Source organism: Hibiscus syriacus, unplaced genomic scaffold (genome assembly GCF_006381635.1).
Source record: "Hibiscus syriacus cultivar Baekdansim isolate YM2019G1 unplaced genomic scaffold, ASM638163v2 tig00109916_pilon, whole genome shotgun sequence".
Taxonomy (NCBI): Eukaryota; Viridiplantae; Streptophyta; class Magnoliopsida; order Malvales; family Malvaceae; genus Hibiscus; species Hibiscus syriacus.
In genome coordinates this window covers 257,742-277,506 of record NW_024062526.1, presented here as the reverse complement: position 1 = coordinate 277,506, position 19,765 = coordinate 257,742, and the positions used below count along the sequence as shown (strand labels likewise).

At 33.6% G+C, this 19,765-nt stretch overlaps 1 protein-coding gene across 1 annotated transcript; it reads left to right on the top strand.

The window, feature by feature from the left end:
- Positions 1-239: 239 nt before the first annotated feature.
- Positions 240-19,508, top strand: LOC120210159 (stemmadenine O-acetyltransferase-like). The gene is made up of 3 exons (XM_039208952.1): positions 240-1,610; positions 15,511-15,514; positions 19,494-19,508. The coding sequence occupies exon 1, from the start codon at positions 267-269 to the stop codon at positions 1,599-1,601; it is 1,335 nt and encodes a 444-aa protein (XP_039064883.1). The 5' UTR covers positions 240-266; the 3' UTR covers positions 1,602-1,610; positions 15,511-15,514; positions 19,494-19,508.
- Positions 19,509-19,765: the final 257 nt, after the last annotated feature.

The following is a 19,765-nucleotide window of genomic DNA, read 5'->3' as shown; positions in this document are numbered from 1 at the left end:
AGTTTTTTATACCAATTTTAATTATATCTACATGTAATATTTATATTTTCACCAACTCGAGCCTGAATTCAAAGAAATCAGCTCTTGGTTTTCAAGGAGGCCCCACTAAACATAGAAAACTAAAATAATAGAATAGAGCATTCTTCCGTGGTGGTGGTCGTAAATGGCTGCTTTAGTTGTTGAGATATGTGCATAAAATGAGAAAGAGGTGGTAAACCAACACAAGGCAGATTAATTAACTAAGCTTAAGGAAAGCAGCAAAGGCGATGGAGAAAATGAAGGTTGAAGTTGTGTCCAGAAAAACCATCAAACCCTCCATTCCAACCCCTCACCATCTCAGAACATTCAATCTCTCTGCTTTAGACCAAGACGTGCTCGCCATTCATTACGGCTCTGTCATCTTCTTCTACCCTTCCGACAATGTCGACTCGTATACGTCGCAAAAGTCTCGGTCACTCAAGACCTCCTTGTCCGAAATTCTGCTCCATTTCTACCCGCTTGCAGGCCAGCTTATGGATGCGGTAACCATCGAGTGCAATGACGAAGGAGCTTGTTTTGTAGAAGCTAAATCTAGGTGCCGGCTCAAGGACATTCTTGCTAATCCTGATCCTGATAAGCTTAAGGAGTTGGTCCCGTCTACTGATCCTAAAGCCATCCGTTCGACATTGGCTTGTATCTTGCTCGTTCAACTCACTAGTTTCGCCTGTGGCGGAACGGCTGTTGCCATATCCGTCTCGCAGAAATTCGCCGACGCTTCGTCTTTTTGTACCTTCATACAGAGCTGGACTGCCATCAGTGGCCGTGAATATGGCAGAGTCGAGTTACCGAAACTAGTTGGGGCGTCGTTGTTACCGCCTTTGGACACGGTAATCGCACCCGTTCCTCCCCCGCCCACGACTCGTAATTGCAAGACAAAGAGGTTCTTGTTTCGCAAACCGGAGATATCGAATCTCAAAGCTAGAGTTGCAACATCCACGAGGCAGCAGGACATCAGGGATGCGGATATTGTGTTGGCAATCATATTGCGATGCGCTACGGTTGCTGCTGCACGATCGAAGCACGGGTCATCCACTCGGTCTCGACAGTCTGCTTTGCTAAACGTTGTGAATTTGCGTAAAAGAATGGACCCGCCTTTACCTGGAAACACCATAGGAAACCTGATACTGAAATACGCAGTGATGTTCCACAAGGATGATATGCAACTCAATCGACTGGTTTCGAAGATGAAGACCGAGTTCGCCAACGTCTGCAACGATAAGGTGAAGGGAATTAAAACCGAGAAAGGGTATAATGAAATTCTAGAGGGTCGTAAACAGATTGCTCATCTCCTGAATAGCAAATCCGAAGACATCAACACCTATACCTGTACAAACTTGTGCGGCTACCCATTCCATGAGATGGATTTTGGGTGGGGAAAGCCAACATGGGTGACTAGTCCAAGTGATTTCAAGAATCTGATTGTCTTGCTCGATTCAAAGTGGGGAGGTATAGAAGCTTGGGTGACCTTGGACCAACTAGAAATGGACATATTCGAGCGTGACAAGGAATTGCTTGCGGTTGCTTCATTAAATCCCAGTGTACTAAATTACAGTCGTATCTGATCGATCAGAGTCTACAGCCATGATGAATGGTTAGTTATTGTCGTATTGGTTTTTCTTTCGGTCAATAAAATACATAAATACAATTCAAGTTTTTAAACACTCCCAAAGCCTCATCCAAAGGATAACATCTCTCAGTGATCAATTCATCAAATACTTTTTCAGCATCTTCCGTAAACGAATTTTTTAAATAGTTCATATGATTATAAGATTACATATGTTTAGAATGTTTCTAATTTATTCGTAATACACATATATATTACAAATATAATTGCTCGAACTTAAAACTTTAAAACAAAATACATAAATACCTTAAACACTCCCAAAGCGTCATCGAACTGCCCAACCTGCGTGTACCCATTAACCATAGCATTCCAAAGCATAACATCTCTCACAATTGCTTCATCCAGCACTTCCTCAACATCTTCTGTAAATGTAGTTTTTTCTTGAATAGTCTATATAATTATAAGAAAGTATTTAAATTTTTTTATTAATTATTAATAACACATACCTTATAAATATAATTGTTCAAACATAAAAATTTAATTTTCTTTTAATATCAATTTCTACCTGCAAATCCAAGTCCACCAAAGTTTAGAGACCCATGAATAAAGTAGACCTCTAAAACCTCCATAATATCACATCTCCCTGTACAACTTCAACCTTAAAAGATAACCAATCATCTTAAATCCATAAATTACTATTATTTTAATGATTATATTTCATCTATTTTTTTTATTTATTTAAACTAATATTAAATTTTAGTTTTGATTTCAATGGTATAATTGTATTGTTAAAATTTAAATTGCGTGATTATATAGACAAAACTACATCATTTTGATACGATTATTAATTCCTAAATCAAAGTAATTTTAGATATTAAACTTTAGGGGTGTATTAATTTTTGTCATTAAACTTTTAAATAGTTCACTTTTGGACACTACATTTTTTCAACCGTAATTGACAATGAATCATTGTCTGTTAACGATAATCATTCGCGACAAGATCAATATTAAAATATTTACATTTCACTTCTCTTTCTTCTCCTAATATTGATTTTTAATAAAATTCACTTAAAATTAATAAAAATAACATATTTTCATTAAATTAATCATACATTAAAATAATAATAACTTTAAAATTCTCTCTTACAATTTAAAAATGAAATAGAGTTTACATTAAAGTGGTGTTCATAGAACTTATTTAGTACTTTAAAATTTAGATTTTTAAATGCAACTGACGTAGTAAAATGATATTATTTTTTTCTCAACAGTAGAATTCAATTTCTCAATTACTCGAATTGGTATTTTCTTGCTATAACAGTTTGTGACATAAAACTCATATTAGAAGTATAGCTAATGAATTTATTTTGTTATTAATTTTTAGAATTAATTATGATATTATTAGTCAAACTGTTTTCCCCTTAGGTAAAATTAGGATTAAATTTAGAATTTATTAAAAATATTATGATGTTAAAATTAATTAATGGTATCTTGATGTAACATATCACTGGTCAATTTTGATGACCATACATTGTCATGCATATAATTATAAATAATTAATATAATAAAATTTAAATATTTCACAAAATAATCAACTAAAATAAATTAATGAAAAAAATATAACGTAAATATCTTGATTTATTTATCAACGCAGACTAATTAAAAGAATTTTTTTTTTAAAAAGTTCCCATAAGCAAACAAATTACTTTAAATTATGTAATTAATACCATCTATATATGCATATAATGTATGAATAGATGGGTGTACATATACATATATACATATGATGAAAATAATATCTTTTAATATATAATTTTTGTAAGAATGAATGCATATACGTTTGTGCGTGTATATATATTAGTCGACCAATAAGGTTTCAATTAAAATCAAAATAGCAGCAATCGCTGCACTTGAAAGAATAAGAATAAGGGTAAATTATGTACTTGGTAATTGAACTTTACTCTTTCTTTTATTTTACTCACCGTACTTTCAAATTTTCAATTTGCTCACTGAATTTATACATTGCATTTTTTGGTCACTCCGTCGTTAATTTTCTAACGGTGTTATTCTGTGGAATATATAAATGTTTTTTTATCTGTTTAAAAATATTGTAAATGACACGTTGGAAAAAATTACTCCCAAATTATAAATGACACATCAGAAATTTTTTTAGGTAAAATAACATTACCTAAACGACTCTTCGTTTAACCCTGATTTACCTAAAGCATGAGATTGTTTCCAAAAAAATTCTACCAAATTGTGTGATATGGTTTCTGCAAATTAAGGGGTATATGGTTTATATGAGTCGAGGGTTTTAATCTTCGCACTAGTTGAGAGGTTTAAGATTTAGATGAGTGGTTTGTGAAATCAATTGAGAGTTAAAGAGAATTGCCTGAGTTTTCTGCAAGGCTTTGAAAGCGAAGGTGTAATATCCCAAATTTTGAAATAGTGACCAAAATGTAAATTTTAAAAGTTTAGTGGTTAAAGTGTAAACTTGAGAAAATTTTAGGGACCAAAGTGGTAATTTTCCCAATAAAAAATTTATCCAGTAAATGAATAGTTTATCCCAAGAATGACGTTTTCATGGTTTCAAATGTTTGATCTAGAATTTGTATAAAAAGCTATAAAACAATAAAGTCCAGTAAAATATTTAGATAATCAAATTGAATCGAAAATTCATGAAATTTTGAAGGATGATAGAAGAAGGTTAATAATCTCAGTTCTATATTTTAAATTAGTAGAATTTAACATGAATCATTGAATTTAAGTTGATTCTCCATGTTAAATCGGAATCATTGAATTAAAATGACAAAATTGTAATTTTGTGAAAACTGCAAGGGAAAGTTGGAAGATGAGAAAATCTTTGTCTATATTTGACTTTGATGATGTAAGGATGATGGAAGTATGATGTAGCATGGTAATTTGGTAATTATCATAATTTTTAAAGGGTAAAAAGGTGTTTTTGCGTAAAATAAATTTTAAATTCTTTTTACATGGTTAAAAGCTTAGTGTATTAAGATATTTTGGTATAATAATCAAGAATTTTCTTCATCCTAGTCGTGATTTCCATAAATAAAGGCGATAAAACTTTCATTTTTAAGCAAAATTACTTGGTTTTTGGATTAAGACATAAAAAAAGAAATAATCTACTTCAAATTTTCTATCATTTAATGTAAATAGTTCATGCTTTTCTTGCTTCAATAATTGATTCATGAAATTGATGGATGAAGGGGGTGTTAGGTGTTTATGATTTAATGATGGATTTTGATATAGTTGATGTTATGAAATCATTTCTAAGCTTATATGATTATTGAAAACAATTATAAATGGTTGAATTGTTTGATTAATTAGGGTTTTCATGGAAAGTTGAAGATGAAATGAAATTGAGTTGGGTTTGATTGAGATTGCATGGAAATGATGTTGGAAGCTTGAATTCATGCTTGAATCAAGTTGGAAGTTTTGCCTAAAACACCTTATACCATTTGGCCAAGAGGAAGAAAATAAGGGAAAATATACAACAATTTCCATAAGACTAGAATTGATATAAGAATGATTCTACATGCTTTGAAATTTGATTTGAACCAATTTGGAAATTTGTGAAAGTATAGGGACTTATTTCCATCTTTTATGAAAATTGGGAATTAAAGTGAAATTGTTAAATAATTTATGTAGTATGTTGGAATCGAATGTTAGAATGTTAATTTTTATGTTATAAGGTTGATTTGGATCGTTTTAAAAGTTGTTAAAGTTTGAGGACCAAAACGTAAAATACATGAAATTTGGGATTGAAATGGAAATTAATGTAATGAATAATGTTTAAATAGATTGTTAGAATGCTTGAAAGGGGTGATTGGTATCGAATTTAAGGTGAAATAGCAAGGGACCATTTTAAATGAATTTTAAATATTGGGATGAAATTTCAAGAAATGCTTATTAGTAGTTAATGTGGAATATTGAAAAGCCTTGAGAACTATTGATAAGGATGAATATTTTAGGGACTTGAAATGTTTTTTGAAGGAGTTTAAGTTAGCATTGATAATGTGAAAGGAGATTAGTATGTAATATGCCTTAGTTGCATCTCTAGCAATTTTATGCTATTGTGCGCCTAAAGTGTTAGTGAATACTAACATGTACTTTGATATATATATATATATATATATATATATATATATATATATATGTTTTGTAAATGATATTTGTATAGATCATGATCAAATTGAGATCGAAGCAAGCTAAAAGTTTAGGAAAAAGTACAAAAGTGATGTTTATCTCATTAAATAAAGTGTGCAACCTAAGTGTACCAGGTGAGTGCATTCTTACTTATATTATTATATATGATATGAAGAAGACTTGCAATGAGTCAACCTCAAATAGTTTGAAAGAAAAAATATTTAAATGTTATTTTGATCTATTTTCATACTGGTTTACCAAAAAAAAATTAAGATAGTTTTGTGTATAAATTACCTAATACATTTTATATGATACTTTTTATTAAATGGTTTTATGGATGATTTCATGTATGAAATGCCCAATGCACTTTTATACGATGTTTTGCTATGTTAGTATCTATGGATACTTCTGATAAATGAATAGTAAATGATCTGATAAGAATTCCCAGTGTATGAATATTGAGTTGTCTGATTTTACTGCTTTGCACGCAGTTGCATTAAGTACATAGTCATCTGATATTGGAATGTTATATTATGAGAAATAATGTATGATGCGTCTGATTTTGGCATCGTGATAATTGAATTATGCAACAGAGATATTGTGTTCTACAATACTTTTACGTTTGTTTGGCACTAAAAGTGCAATATGTGTATGCTCGTCTGACTGATGTACCATACATTCTCATCAGTATTACATTGGGCTAAGGTTTATATGAAATTGAAAAGTACAAGTTTGATTGGTTTGTTTAAAGTAAAACTTTCATCAAATATTTTGATTTGACATAAAATACTTTATATCCGAACTGCTGTTTTGTATGTTACATAATGAGTAAATGGTTTGAAAGTTAGTTTTATATTATCTTCCATTATATGATATTTGTAGAATATTTTACACTTTGTTATATACATAATTTATGACATATTTATGTTAAAGTTATAAATACCTTACTAAGTGTATACTTAGTGTATGATGGTTTTCACACTTGGTAAAAGAGAGTAAGTGGAGTAAGGAGTTGGGCTTGACATCAATCATCAAAGAATAATTATAGGTATCAGTGATGACACCCTATTATATTTTGATTTCTAGTTGTCATGTACACGATAAGAAGTGTATGTAAATTATTCATATGTCATGTTTTTAAGTTAAATTAGAAAAACTTTGATATGATTATAAAATTTTAAATGAGTCGTAGAAATTTATATACGTGGATTTTAGTGAGCAAAATATATAGTTAAAATAATGAATTTTGTTGTATGTTATAGTAAAGTTATATTTTTATGAATATAAGAATGAATTTTAAATTAGGCAATTGTACTCTTTATATAAAACAGTATCGAACTGTCAAGTTGCTGCCTAAAATCGAACTCGATTTGAATGTTAAAATATTATAATATTATATTTTTATTTTTTATGCGATTAAATATTTTTCATGATTAATATTAAATTTAATGATTTTAAAAGAAACAAATTTTTAATGATTTTGAATAAGAAATGTTTTACAAGTGTTATATGTGACATCTCTAACTTGTATTCAGGTATGTATATGGGAAAGGGGAGTTACAGAAGGTGAGCATAGGTTCGATATCATAATCATGAGAAGTTTTGTATTGCGTTCGGGGCGTATTACTAGTATGGCATACGATGAGTGTTCCAAATTATTATTTGTATGTTTTGATTGTCACCCACAATTAGGGTTGATGAGTGTTTTAAATTGAGTATATATACTTGTTAATTCTATCGTGTTATCAATTTATTAAGAAGCTAATGGATTCCACGTGAAAAACAGTCACAAAGGGGCGACAAAACGGTAGTCAAAACCAGTTGACGGAACAATCAAAGTTAACGTTGGAGCATACACTGGAGAAGCAGCAATAGGAGTGGTTGCTCGCGAGCGACATGGGATGGTTATAGCTGGAGTTGCCCGCAAACTTAGTGGACCACACACTGTCGTATCAGCCGGGGCTGCTACCTTCACTGAGGGATTCAATTGGCGATCGGACATGAATGGGAACATGTAATAGTTGAAGGAGATGACATCTCAATCGTTAATCGACTTGCTAACCCTCAAAAAGACATTTTGGTGATTGGATTGTCTCTCAACCAGGCACGGAACATTCTTGCGAAATCCCGAATTTTAAAGTGTAGTATGTAAACCGTGAGACAAATCGAGTCGTACATACACTTGCGCTCAAGACTTTGTCGATAACCAATCCTTTTTTATTTTTGTTTGATGAATCGAAATGTAAGATGTTGTAATTCTTGATGCCATTGGCATTTAAATAAAAGATTTCCTTTAAAAAAAAAACAATCCAACCGCTACACTTTAAAATAGTATTCGATTTTAGCCTATATCTCCTAACAATGCTAGTTGATCCAAATGAATAACAGTACGAGTCACATTCCAAATAACAGTGCGATCCGACCCCAAAAAAAAAATATAGTTTGAGCCACAATCCACGATAAAGTAACCGGATTAGCGTGATCATAATCTTTGGTCAAGGAAAAGTAATCGGACCGGCGTGAATTTTGATGATAAGTATTTTGATGTAACGTACAACTTGTCAATTTTTATAACCATGAAGATATTAATTTTTTTTTCATTTAAATGTTATTTATATTATTTATATTATTATTATTATTATTATTATTATTATTATTATTATTATTATTATTATTATTATTAATATATATTATTTATTAATATTACAAAACCCAAATGGAAGCCCAATTACAAACTTGGTGGCCCAGACCAATGAGCCCATAACAAACCCTAACAGATTAGGGTTTTCTTATTCCTCAGCCGCCATCTTCAATTTCAACCGTTGGATCTGGTTTGATCCAACGGTCCACAGTTTGCCAGAGGAAACCCTAGGGTATCAATACCCTAGGGACACGTCCCAGCGCCGCCGTAGATTCCAGAAGACCACGCGGCGCTGCTTCAGCCTCGCCGCCACTCCAGCCGCACACATGTCATCCCAACGGTGAGTCACCACTGGGAGTCCGGTGACTCACCGAACTCCACCATTCGGACCGGTCCGAGATAAGCGCCGGTGATGGCTATAAAGCCATCACCCAACCTGCAAAGAAGAGACCAGGAGAACAAACGAAAAAAAAAGAAACAACAAGGAAAGAAAAGAGCGATCAAACCAGCAACTCCAGACGTCAAAATAAGCAAAGAGAAGACGGAGAAATACTTACCGAGGAAGCTGCAGCATCACCGGAACCTTCACGCGTCATCGGAAACCTTCGAAAAACGAAGATATTTTTGTAGATTTGCTCCAATAGGGAATGTTTTAAGGAAAACGGTCATCGGAACCATCAATAGGACGGTCCGATCTACCTAATGATGTAAAAATAAAATTTTCCGGCCACCGGATGCGGTAGCCGGCGGTGAGGGTCACGGCGGCAGACGGTTGCCGTCCGGTGACCGGCTTCCCTCCGATGAGGGAAGCTAGAGAGAAGAGAGAGCTTTTTTCATTCTCTCTCAGTTAGAGAGAGAATGAAAAATGGAGAATGAGAGAGCTGGCCCGAAGGGCCAGCCGTTTCTGGCTTTAAATAGCTCTTCCCGAACGACGTCGTTTCGGGGAGGGCTATTTGTGTAATTACTAATAGTTAAATCCTTTCCGCAGTCATCCTAGTTTATAAACTTTCCATTTTAGTCACTAAATCGAGTTTATAATCCTTTTAATTCGGTTCTTTAATTTCAATTTTATTTATTTTAGTCCTTTATATTAAAATAATATATATAGGGTAAATAACAGATTTAATCCCTTAATTTTAATAATTAATATTTTAATCCCGAGTTTATATTTTTAATTTATTTTAATCTGATATTCGAATTTTAGATAAGTTTTATTTTAGTCACTAAATTAATAAAATATGAAAAAGCATGTTTAATCTCTATAATTTTGATTAATCATGAATTAGGTTTTTTTTTACTATAATTTAGTCACTAATTTTAAATGTTTTCATTTATTTTCCTGCTTTTAAATATATCGTTCTAATTATATTTTTATTGTTTTAATTTTACTTGTTTATATATTTAAATATTTTTATTATTATTATGTATTCATAAATATATATAATAAATAATAATTTATATTTTTTCAATAAATTATTTTAACATTTATTTTTCAATATCGAAGAAAAGGGCAGTCTTAATACAATTGGATGTCCTATTCTGGTATTTTAAAATTAAATATTGTAAAAAATATTATTTAATTTTATGTAAATTAATATTTATTAATATCAAAGAAAATAGCTGTCTTAAGGCACCTAGAAGTCCTTTTTCGATATTTTTAAAATAAATAAATATTTTTTATATAATTTTGAAATAATAGGATTATAAATTAAATATATTTTGAATTTTTTTAATAGAGACAATTTATAATTAAAAAGTACCAATTTTGGGCGTTGTAGGGGTGCTAATCCTTCCCTAAACGTAACCGGCCACGAATCCCTTTTTATTATTAAAAAGAACGAATTTTTGGTTATAAACGCAGATCAGTTCATTTTTATTTGATGTTTTCTTAAAACTCTTTTAAAAAAAATAATTTTTAGGTATTCGACCTACCTGACCCAAAAGGCCGATGGAGACTCCCGAATTATTTTCAAAACCATTTATTCACATCAATTTTCCCGCCAAATAAATATTTCGTGCCCGGATGAAAACCAGTTACGACAGCTTGGCGACTCCGCTGGGGATTGGTCAAACTTTTAAAATCAATTATAAATTGTCTCTATTAATTATAAATTAAAATTTATATATTTAATTTATGATTTTTCCTTTTCAAAATTTTTTTTATATATTTATTATTTTCATAGTATGTATATATTTTCTTATTAATATTTCATTTTTATTTGCAAGTATTTTATTTCATTATTTATTTTTCTGTCAGAGGTTTGAACATTTCTCCTCACACACAACACTTGCATTGCATAACATAAAGCTCTATAATTGAGTTTGTCCCTTTTAAGTGGAAGTGAAAGCGACGTCTTCGTGAGAATTTATTCTCCGTGTCAGACCTAGCAAGTAACTTTCGGGGTTCATATGCTCTACGTCTTCGAGAGAATTTATTCTCCGTGTCAGGCATAGAGAAATGTATCCCCTCGAATTGAACTCGATCCATTTTATTTTGTAATGGACTAGGATTGAGGGTTAGCAACCCAAGGGGGCACTAACAAGGACAATTCGGGTACCTTTATTCTTAGATCTGAAACCTTACATATAATAAACCCTAGAAACTCTTCCGATCTGAAGTCATGCCGAAATTTTGTCCAAAATAGGTGTACACACAGGAGAAATGAATTCTAATTTTCCTGTTAATTTATTTTTTTACTGATTAAATTACATGTATATTTAAATTATTTAAATTATGAAAAAGCATGTTTAAATAAAAATAGTTAGGTAAATGTTATTATTAAATTTCTTTATTATGTAAACTAATTCATTTCTTTTTGTGTGTTCTTTATCTTTTCTGTTTGCATAGCATCATACAGGATAAAAGGCATTGATCCTTGTGTTAATTGTCTCATTGGAAAGCCTTCATCCATGGATAAAAAGTGTTCAAATCAAGTAATTCTAAACTCAAAAGTAAGACAGTGGGCTGAGGACTTACAAAGACAAGAAGGAGACAGTTTGCAAGATGATTATGTATCTGACTTGGCCAGTTATGCTCCAGTTTCGCTAAAAAGAAATGATATGCAAGATTTGCGAAGCATTTGGGAAAGTTGGGATTCAAACGAAAAATTATAGTTTTATTAGACTTACGGAGACATCCCATATTTGCTCTATGTCGAAGTTGATGATGAATTACTCAGAGCCCTAATTCAATTCTGGAATCCAGGGTACAATTGCTTCACTCTCAATAAGGAGGACTTAGTCCCTACTATTGAAGAGTACACAACTTTGCTACATATCGAAGGGGCTTTGGAGAATCGAATCTATTCAAAGTCAATTAAAACTCAACCCTTTCGAGTTAAATTAGCAAAGATTGCCGGGGTACGAGAAGAATGGGTGGCATCCCGTACAAAACAAAAAGGCGAAAGCGAAGGCATTGCTTGGACCAACATTAAAGAACTTATTCAGAGTCATCCAGATACTAAAGTACGATTCGATCTATTTGCTCCGGGTATGTATGGTATGGTCATCTTCCCAAAAGTATTGGGATATGTTGAAGTTGCAGTGGTAGATTTGTTTGAACAGCTACCGAAAAAGATTAATCATGCTTCTGCAATTCTAGCAGAGACATTCAGATCGTTAAATGCTTGTAGAAAGCTAGGAGGTGGACGATTCTCAGGGTGTACCCAGTTGTTATATGTTTGGATCCGTAGTCATTTCTGGAGGACAGAAAAGGTTTCATACCGACGCTTTAATACGGATTACTCACCATTAAAAGAATTTATGGAGCAGGAATTGCCGAAAGAAATTAAGAAAGATATGTGGATTAATGCCTTTCGAAATCTGCCAAGCAATGACATTGTTTGGCGAGCCCCGTGGCAAATCCAAAGGGAATTCTTTTACAAATGTGGTGATTACAATTGGATAATGCTGCTCGGATTATGGGGAGGAATTTGATATGCACCACTTCTGGTCATAAGACAGTATGAAGGTCGTCAATTTGTACCTGTCACCGCTGGATTACATTAATCTGAGTTCGCATTCCACAGCAAAAATTATAAAAGAAATATCATGGAAGCCGTTACAGCTTGGAAAACAACTTTTTGTATCCGAGCTAAAGCAGCAAAAGAAATGCTAACTCCTGATTATGAGGAATAAAGATATGTCAGGAAAAATGAAAATATTCCTCTACCAGATCAAAATGAGGATATCTCTATGGAAGATCGCATTAAGGTGGTTCCATCAGAGATTGAAATCCTGAGAGCTGAGTTTGAAGCAGAAAGAGAAGGCTGGTCAAGAGAATTAGAGCAAATGAGACGAGATAAAGCTATGTTGGGTGTTGATATTGACTTTCATTCATCACAATGTGCAATGTTGAGAGAAAACAAAGAAAAAGTTGATGGTGAATTTAGAGCATTAAAGAAAAATTACCAAGAGTTATATAAATCCCGGAAAGCATCAGGACCAAGCCAATCAACAGTACAGATAAGCAGAGAATTGAACATCGAGAAAAGTCGAGTTGAAGATCTGAAAGGAAAGAATAGCCGTCTACTCAAAAGCCTTGAGAAAGGAAAGAAAAAAATGGAAGATTTTGAGGTCGACAGAAGAGAGCGAATTATAAAACACAAGGCTGAACACCGCGAGATCATGAATGAAATGCAAAGAGAAAGGGATCGAGCCAAAGATTTATAAGAAATGAAGAATGACATCTTTGATAAATTTGAAGGTGAGACAAATATCATGTTCAAGGGATTTGAATATGAAATGAACCAGCTGATTGCTGAACTTGAAGTCAGGGGCCAAAAGATTGAAGAGTTCAATATTGAAAAAGAAAAATGGGAGTTGGAAAGAAAGAATTTCAACACCAAAATTGAGGTAGAGCAAGAATGGCTAGCAATTGGATGCAAAGATGCATAAACAAGAATGTTCAAATCCAGAAGATTAATCAAAGAACGCAAGAAGCACGAACAAAACTTGAAGAAGATCTGGATCAGTCTAGAAACAAAAACTCAGAGTTTAACGCTTACATTTTGCAACTTGAAGAATCATTATTTCAAGAAAAGGTTCGTCTAGGACCTAATGATCTCAAAGAAAGTAATGAGGAAAGTGCTTCACTGCGAAGACGCATTAGAGATCTTGAAAAAATTCTGTACAATTGTCAAGTCAGAATCACTGAGTTAGAGCAAACTCTTGAAGGAACGAATGAACAATGGCAAAAGTCAACTGATTTCTATGTTGAAAGAAGTGAAGAAAGAAGTAATATGGTGTTCGAGGCCATGGTACAAATGAGAGAAGTTGCTAGATATGTTGGGGAACTAGCTGTTGAAGCCAGAATAATTGAGCATCACGTTGATCCAGTTTCTAAGTGCGGAAAGAAGGTGTCATGGTTAATGAAAGAAATTATAGAGATTAATAGGAAAGCTACGCCTTATCTGTAGTTATGAACTATTATAAAGAAACTTTTGTATGCCGATGAAAGTTGTTCTATGACAGTTAACTTTTTGGGATCAATACCTTTTTGCATACATGCATTTTGCATACATTCATTATTCATTTCATGATTTTCTTTATATATAATTAAGATAAAATTCATTAATTAAAATTTGGAAAAAATAATATCAAAAGATTTTTCAATCGCAGTTATTCTGGCCAAAAGAGAAATACAACATCACTACGGTACTAGACAAGCTACTAAGAGAATTATGGAGGATAAAATACAACGTATTGAGGAACAACATAATAAAGAACAAGCAGAAATGAGAATGAAGCTGGAGAAAATTGAAGCCAGTATTGTAAATTCACAAGACAATATGATGCAGAAAATAGAGGACATGTTTAAAAGGCAGGCTATCATTGGAAAAATGCATGAAAATCCTGTATCTTTCGATCAAGAACCTATGTATCCTTTAGGTTTTCCACCAGAACCAATTTATCACTCTGGTACTACACCTATACAAATTAATGCTCGCACATCAGCATTTCAAGAAGCCAAACCACATGAAAATCGACAAGTGGATCCTGCATCTTCAAGCAAAAATCCGCTTATATCAGATGTGAAAATAGGGGATCTTAATACTGAGCATTTAATCCCAGATTTGAATGAGCTGAATGAGAAAGAAAAAGTAAATGAAGAATTGACCAGAAAGATCAAGAGCTTAGAAGAACGAATGAAATCCGTGGAAATAACTGAATCATTTTATGGGTTTGACGCTAGTGAGTTGAGTTTGGTTCCAGACCTAATCCTCCCCATCAAGTTCAAAGCTCCCGAATTTGATAAATATGACGGTACTACATGTCCTTCATCCCACATTACTATGTTTTGTCGCAGAATGGCAGGATATGTGAAAGACGAGAAATTGTTAATTCACTACTTTCAGGATAGTTTGATAGGACCAGCTTTAAAATGGTATACTCAATTGACCAAAGCCAACATTAGATCCTGGAAAGATCTGGCTAAAGCATTCTTAGAGCAGTACCGCCACGTAACAGACATGGTCCCTGATAGATGGACTCTCCAAAATTTGGAGAAAAAGAATAATGAAACATTCAGACAGTATGCCCAGAGATGGCGTGACACAGCAGCCCAAGTTCAACCACCTTTGTCAGAAAAAGTGGCCACAGTAATATTTGTCCATACATTGAAAGCTCCTTATTTAAATCATCTAATGGGGAATGCAACCAGAAATTTTGCAGATTTGGTCATTTCTGGAGAACTCATTGAAAATGTCTTAAAAAGTGGCAAAATTGAATCAAATGAGGGGTCTAGTTCCAAAAGACCTATGTACCGGAAAAAAGAGAATGAAGTTAACAATGCAAACTCTTACAACAAGGATTCATCGAAAGTGTTACAATAACCCAGCCAAGGTTAAGAAAGAGGAAACAAACACTAATCGAGCAAGTCCAGAGGATCTCGAAAGGAAAATGAAAGGTTGTCTTTTACACCTTTACCAGTACCATATGCTGAGATCTATGATTCGCTGTTAAAAGCAGATGTCATACGACCCTATCCTTTGGTTCCCATGCAACCACCATTCCCTCCTTGGTATGATACAAAGGCACACTGTGTTTACCATGAAGGAATTACGGGTCATTCTATTGAAAACTGTTTGGCATTCAAAAGGGTGGTTCAAAATTTGATCAACACTGGAAAGTTGGAATTCAATACACCATCTGCATCAAATCATCCATTGCCAAATCATGGAGATAAAAACGTGAATGTAATTCAAGAAGAGAACAGAAAGAAAGCAAAAACTGACATTTCTGAAATTAAATCTCCTTTTGTTTGGGTATTCCAACAACTCTCTTTAGCCGGTATAATTCCACAACAATTCAGGCCAAAACAGAATGAAGGCAAGAATTATTGTGAATATCATCAAGAGAAGGGGCATAAAATTCAACTATGTCCTGAGTTTAGGGATTTGGTGCAAAAATTGATGAACAACAGAGAAATAGAATTCTTTGAAGAAGAACCAGAGAAAAAAGAAGATGATGTTTGCTCATCAGAGGATTCTAAACCTAGTCAAAGAATAAATGATCCTGTGATCATTAATGTGAAATCATCTACGGTGATTCCTGCACCAATAAAGCCGAAAGTAGTTATCACCACTCCTCTACCATTTCCATACAAAGATACCCGCAGGGTACCTTGGAATTATACTACCAATGTTTCAATGGTAGGAGGATCTGTTTCTCTAGAAAAAACAGAAGAGAAAATACAGAGTTTGGGTACAACATCGACGTCTGAAGCAGTAAGCGAAGTCGGATTCTTTACAAGAAGTGGGAGATGTTACTCTTCCGAAACATCCAATGCTTCAGAACAAGTGAAAGCAAAAGGAAAAGCCATGGCAATACCTCAGAAGGTATTTGATGATGAATCCCCTCCAGCATTCAATGAGCCTGTGACAGAAAAACAAGCCCAAGAATTTTTGAAATTCCTGAAACATAGTGAGTATAGTGTGGTTGAACAACTACACAAACAACAAGCGAGAATTTCTATTCTTGATTTATTGATGAATTCAGAAGCACATAAAAATGCTTTGATGAAAATGCTCAATCAAACATTTATCCCTGAGGATATATCCCTCAATAAACTTGACAGAATTGTGGGACATATAGCCGCTGACAATTACATAACGTTCACGGATGATGAAATACCGGAAGGCGGAATGGGGTCAGTAAAAGCTTTGAACATCACGACACATTGTCATGGTCATGTGTTGCCAGGAGTATTGATTGAAAATGGATCCGCTCTCAACTTGATGCCTCTAGTCACACTTCAAAGAATGCCTGTGGATCAATCACACATGAAGAGTTATCAGAATGTAGTGCGAGCCTTTGATGGTACTCAAAAAGAGGTGCTCGGGAAAATAGAAATACCGTTGTTAATTGGACCAGTCGTGTACAATATTGACTTTGTGGTGATGGACATCCACCCTACATATAATTGTTTATTAGGGAGGCCATGGATTCATTCAGCAGGAGCCGTTCCTTCTTCATTACATCAGAAATTGAAATTTGTTGTTGATGGACAACTAATATGTGTAGGAGCTGAAGAAGAAATCATTGCGTCTATAACAAGTGATGTTACATATATTGAAACCAATGATGATACACTTGAATGCTCTTTCCGAGCTCTTGAATTTGTCAATGCAACCTTTATTGCAGAAGGAAGCAAAATTCCATATCCCAGATTATCTGATTGCACCAAGATGACGGTACGACAAACTTTAGGCATCGGAGCTAAAGCTGAAAAAGGTTTAGGAAAGAATCTTCAAGGGATTTCAGTTCCTGTAAATATACAGATGAAGAAAGATCGTTTTGGGCTTGGATTTAAGCCCAATTTTCAGCAAAAGAACAAAGAGATGAAAAGAAGATGTGAAGACAGAAAGGCAAGGTTGAAAGGGAAAGAAATCCTTTGGGAACACATGTTTTTCCCACAGTTGAAGACCACATTCAGATCAGGGGGAACAATTATGTAGAACAGCAGCTTGTTGAAGCCTTTAAAGAAGAAAAGTTAACGAAAGATCAAACATAGTTGAAGAAGCTATGAATGGATTATTTATCAACATGATCATGAATGACAACAAGACTGGCAAATACTTGGATAGGATTCGCCCATGTTTTCCTGGAGAAACACTCAACAATTGGACCACTGAAGATCTTCCTATAGTTTTTAATATTAACGCAGAGTAATATTCAGAACTATCTTTATGTTTAGCTCAAAAATATGAAAACTTTTTGTTATCTTGTAAAGGAAATTATGTTAAATATAAGAAATTTTCTTTAAAATTTTCAGATGGCAATCATTCTTTACATTTTCTTACATTTTTACATTTATTTATTTCATAAATTTACTATATTCTTTCGGAAATATGTCCGACTTAAATTTGCAGGTGTCACCATGTTAATAGCATGTTTATTCCTAAAATTTAATCAAGAGATTAATTTAGAGCAACCCATATGTCTGGAAGAAATCATTGGGTGTGAGGATGAACTGGAATGTGATGTTCCTACTGAACTATTAAGATTGGTAGAAAAAGAAGACAAACAAATTCTACCCCACAAAGAAGAGATTGAGAATGTGAATTTGGGAACAGATGAAGAAATGAAAGAGGTGAAAATTGGTACTACTCTGACAATCCAGATAAAACAAGAATTGATAAATCTCCTTCAAGAGTTCAAAGATATCTTTGCCTAGTCTTATCAAGATATGCCTGGTTTAAGCACAGATATAGTGATACACAAGCTTACAATCAATCCAGAATATAAACCGGTACAACAAAAGCCCAGACGAATGAGGCCAGAAATATTGTTGCAGATCAAAGAGGAAGTGATGAAACAGATCAAATGCAGGTTTCCTACAGGCAGCTAAATACCCATAATGGGTAGCCAACATTGTTCCCGTACCGAAGAAAAATGGAAAAGTTCGAATGTGTGTGGATTACAGAGATCTCAACAAAGCTAGTCCGAAAGATAGCTTTCCATTACCCCACATAGACACATTGGTGGACAATACTGCAGGACACGCATGGTTTTCTTTTATGGATGGCTTTTCAGGATATAATCAGATAAAAATGAATCCTGAAGACATGGAAAAAACAACATTTGTAACCATGTGGGGCACATTCTGCTACAAAGTGATGCCATTTGGATTGAAAAATGCAGGGGCAACGTATCAAAGAGCCATGGTAACTTTGTTTCATGACATGATGCACAAAGAGATTGAAGTATACATGGATGACATGATTGCCAAATCTCAAACTGAAGAAGAACATATTCAAAACCTGAGAAAGCTTTTCCAGAGATTGAGGAAGTATCAATTAAAGCTCAACCCCACAAAATGCACTTTTGGGGTAACTTCTGGGAAACTTTTGGGATTTGTGGTCAGTAAAAAAGAAATTGAGATTGATCCAGATAAAGTAAAAGCAATTCAAAATCTCCCACCACCCAATACAAAAAAAGAAGTTCGAGGCTTTTTGGGAAGATTAAATTATATATCTCGGTTCATTTCTCAATTAACTGACAAATGTGATCCAGTGTTCAAATTACTTCGAAAGAACAATCCTGAAGTCTGGAATGAAGAATGTCAAGAAACTTTGGATATTATTAAGAAATATTTATCCAATGCCCCCATTTTAGTATCACCAATGCTTGATAGACCGTTAATTCTCTACTTGACGGTCTTCGAAAATTCGATGGGATGTGTACTAGGACAGCATGATGAATCTGGAAGGAAAGAAAAAGCTATTTATTATCTGAGTAAGAAATTTACTGATTGTGAAATTCGATATCCACCAATACAAAAATTATGTTGTGCCTTGGTGTGGACTACTCGAAGACTCAGACAATATATGTTATACCATACTACTTGGTTGATATCAAAACTTGATCCTTTAAAATTATTAATGGAATCACCAGCTTTGACAGGCATAATGGCTAGATGGCAGATGTTATTATCTGAGTTTGATATTGTATATGTCAACCAAAAAGCGATAAAAGGAAGTGCCATAGCTGATTTTCTGGCCAGTCGTGTATCAAATGATTATCAGCCTTTGAGTTTCAATTTTCCCGATGAAGATTTGTTGTGCATATCCATGAATGAAGAAGTCAGAACAAATGATGCATTTGCAACTTGGAAGCTTTACTTTGACGGAGCATCTAATGCTTTGGGACGAGGAATCGGGGCAGTGTTAATTTCTCCAGAAAATATTTATTATCCCTTTACAAGTAGACTGGAGTTCTTTTGCACCAATAACATGGCGGAATATGAAGCTTGTGTCATGGGATTGAAAGCAGCTATAGAAAGAAAAATCAAATGTCTCAAAATATATGGAGATTCATCGTTAGTGGTGTATCAATTGCGAGGAGAATGGGAA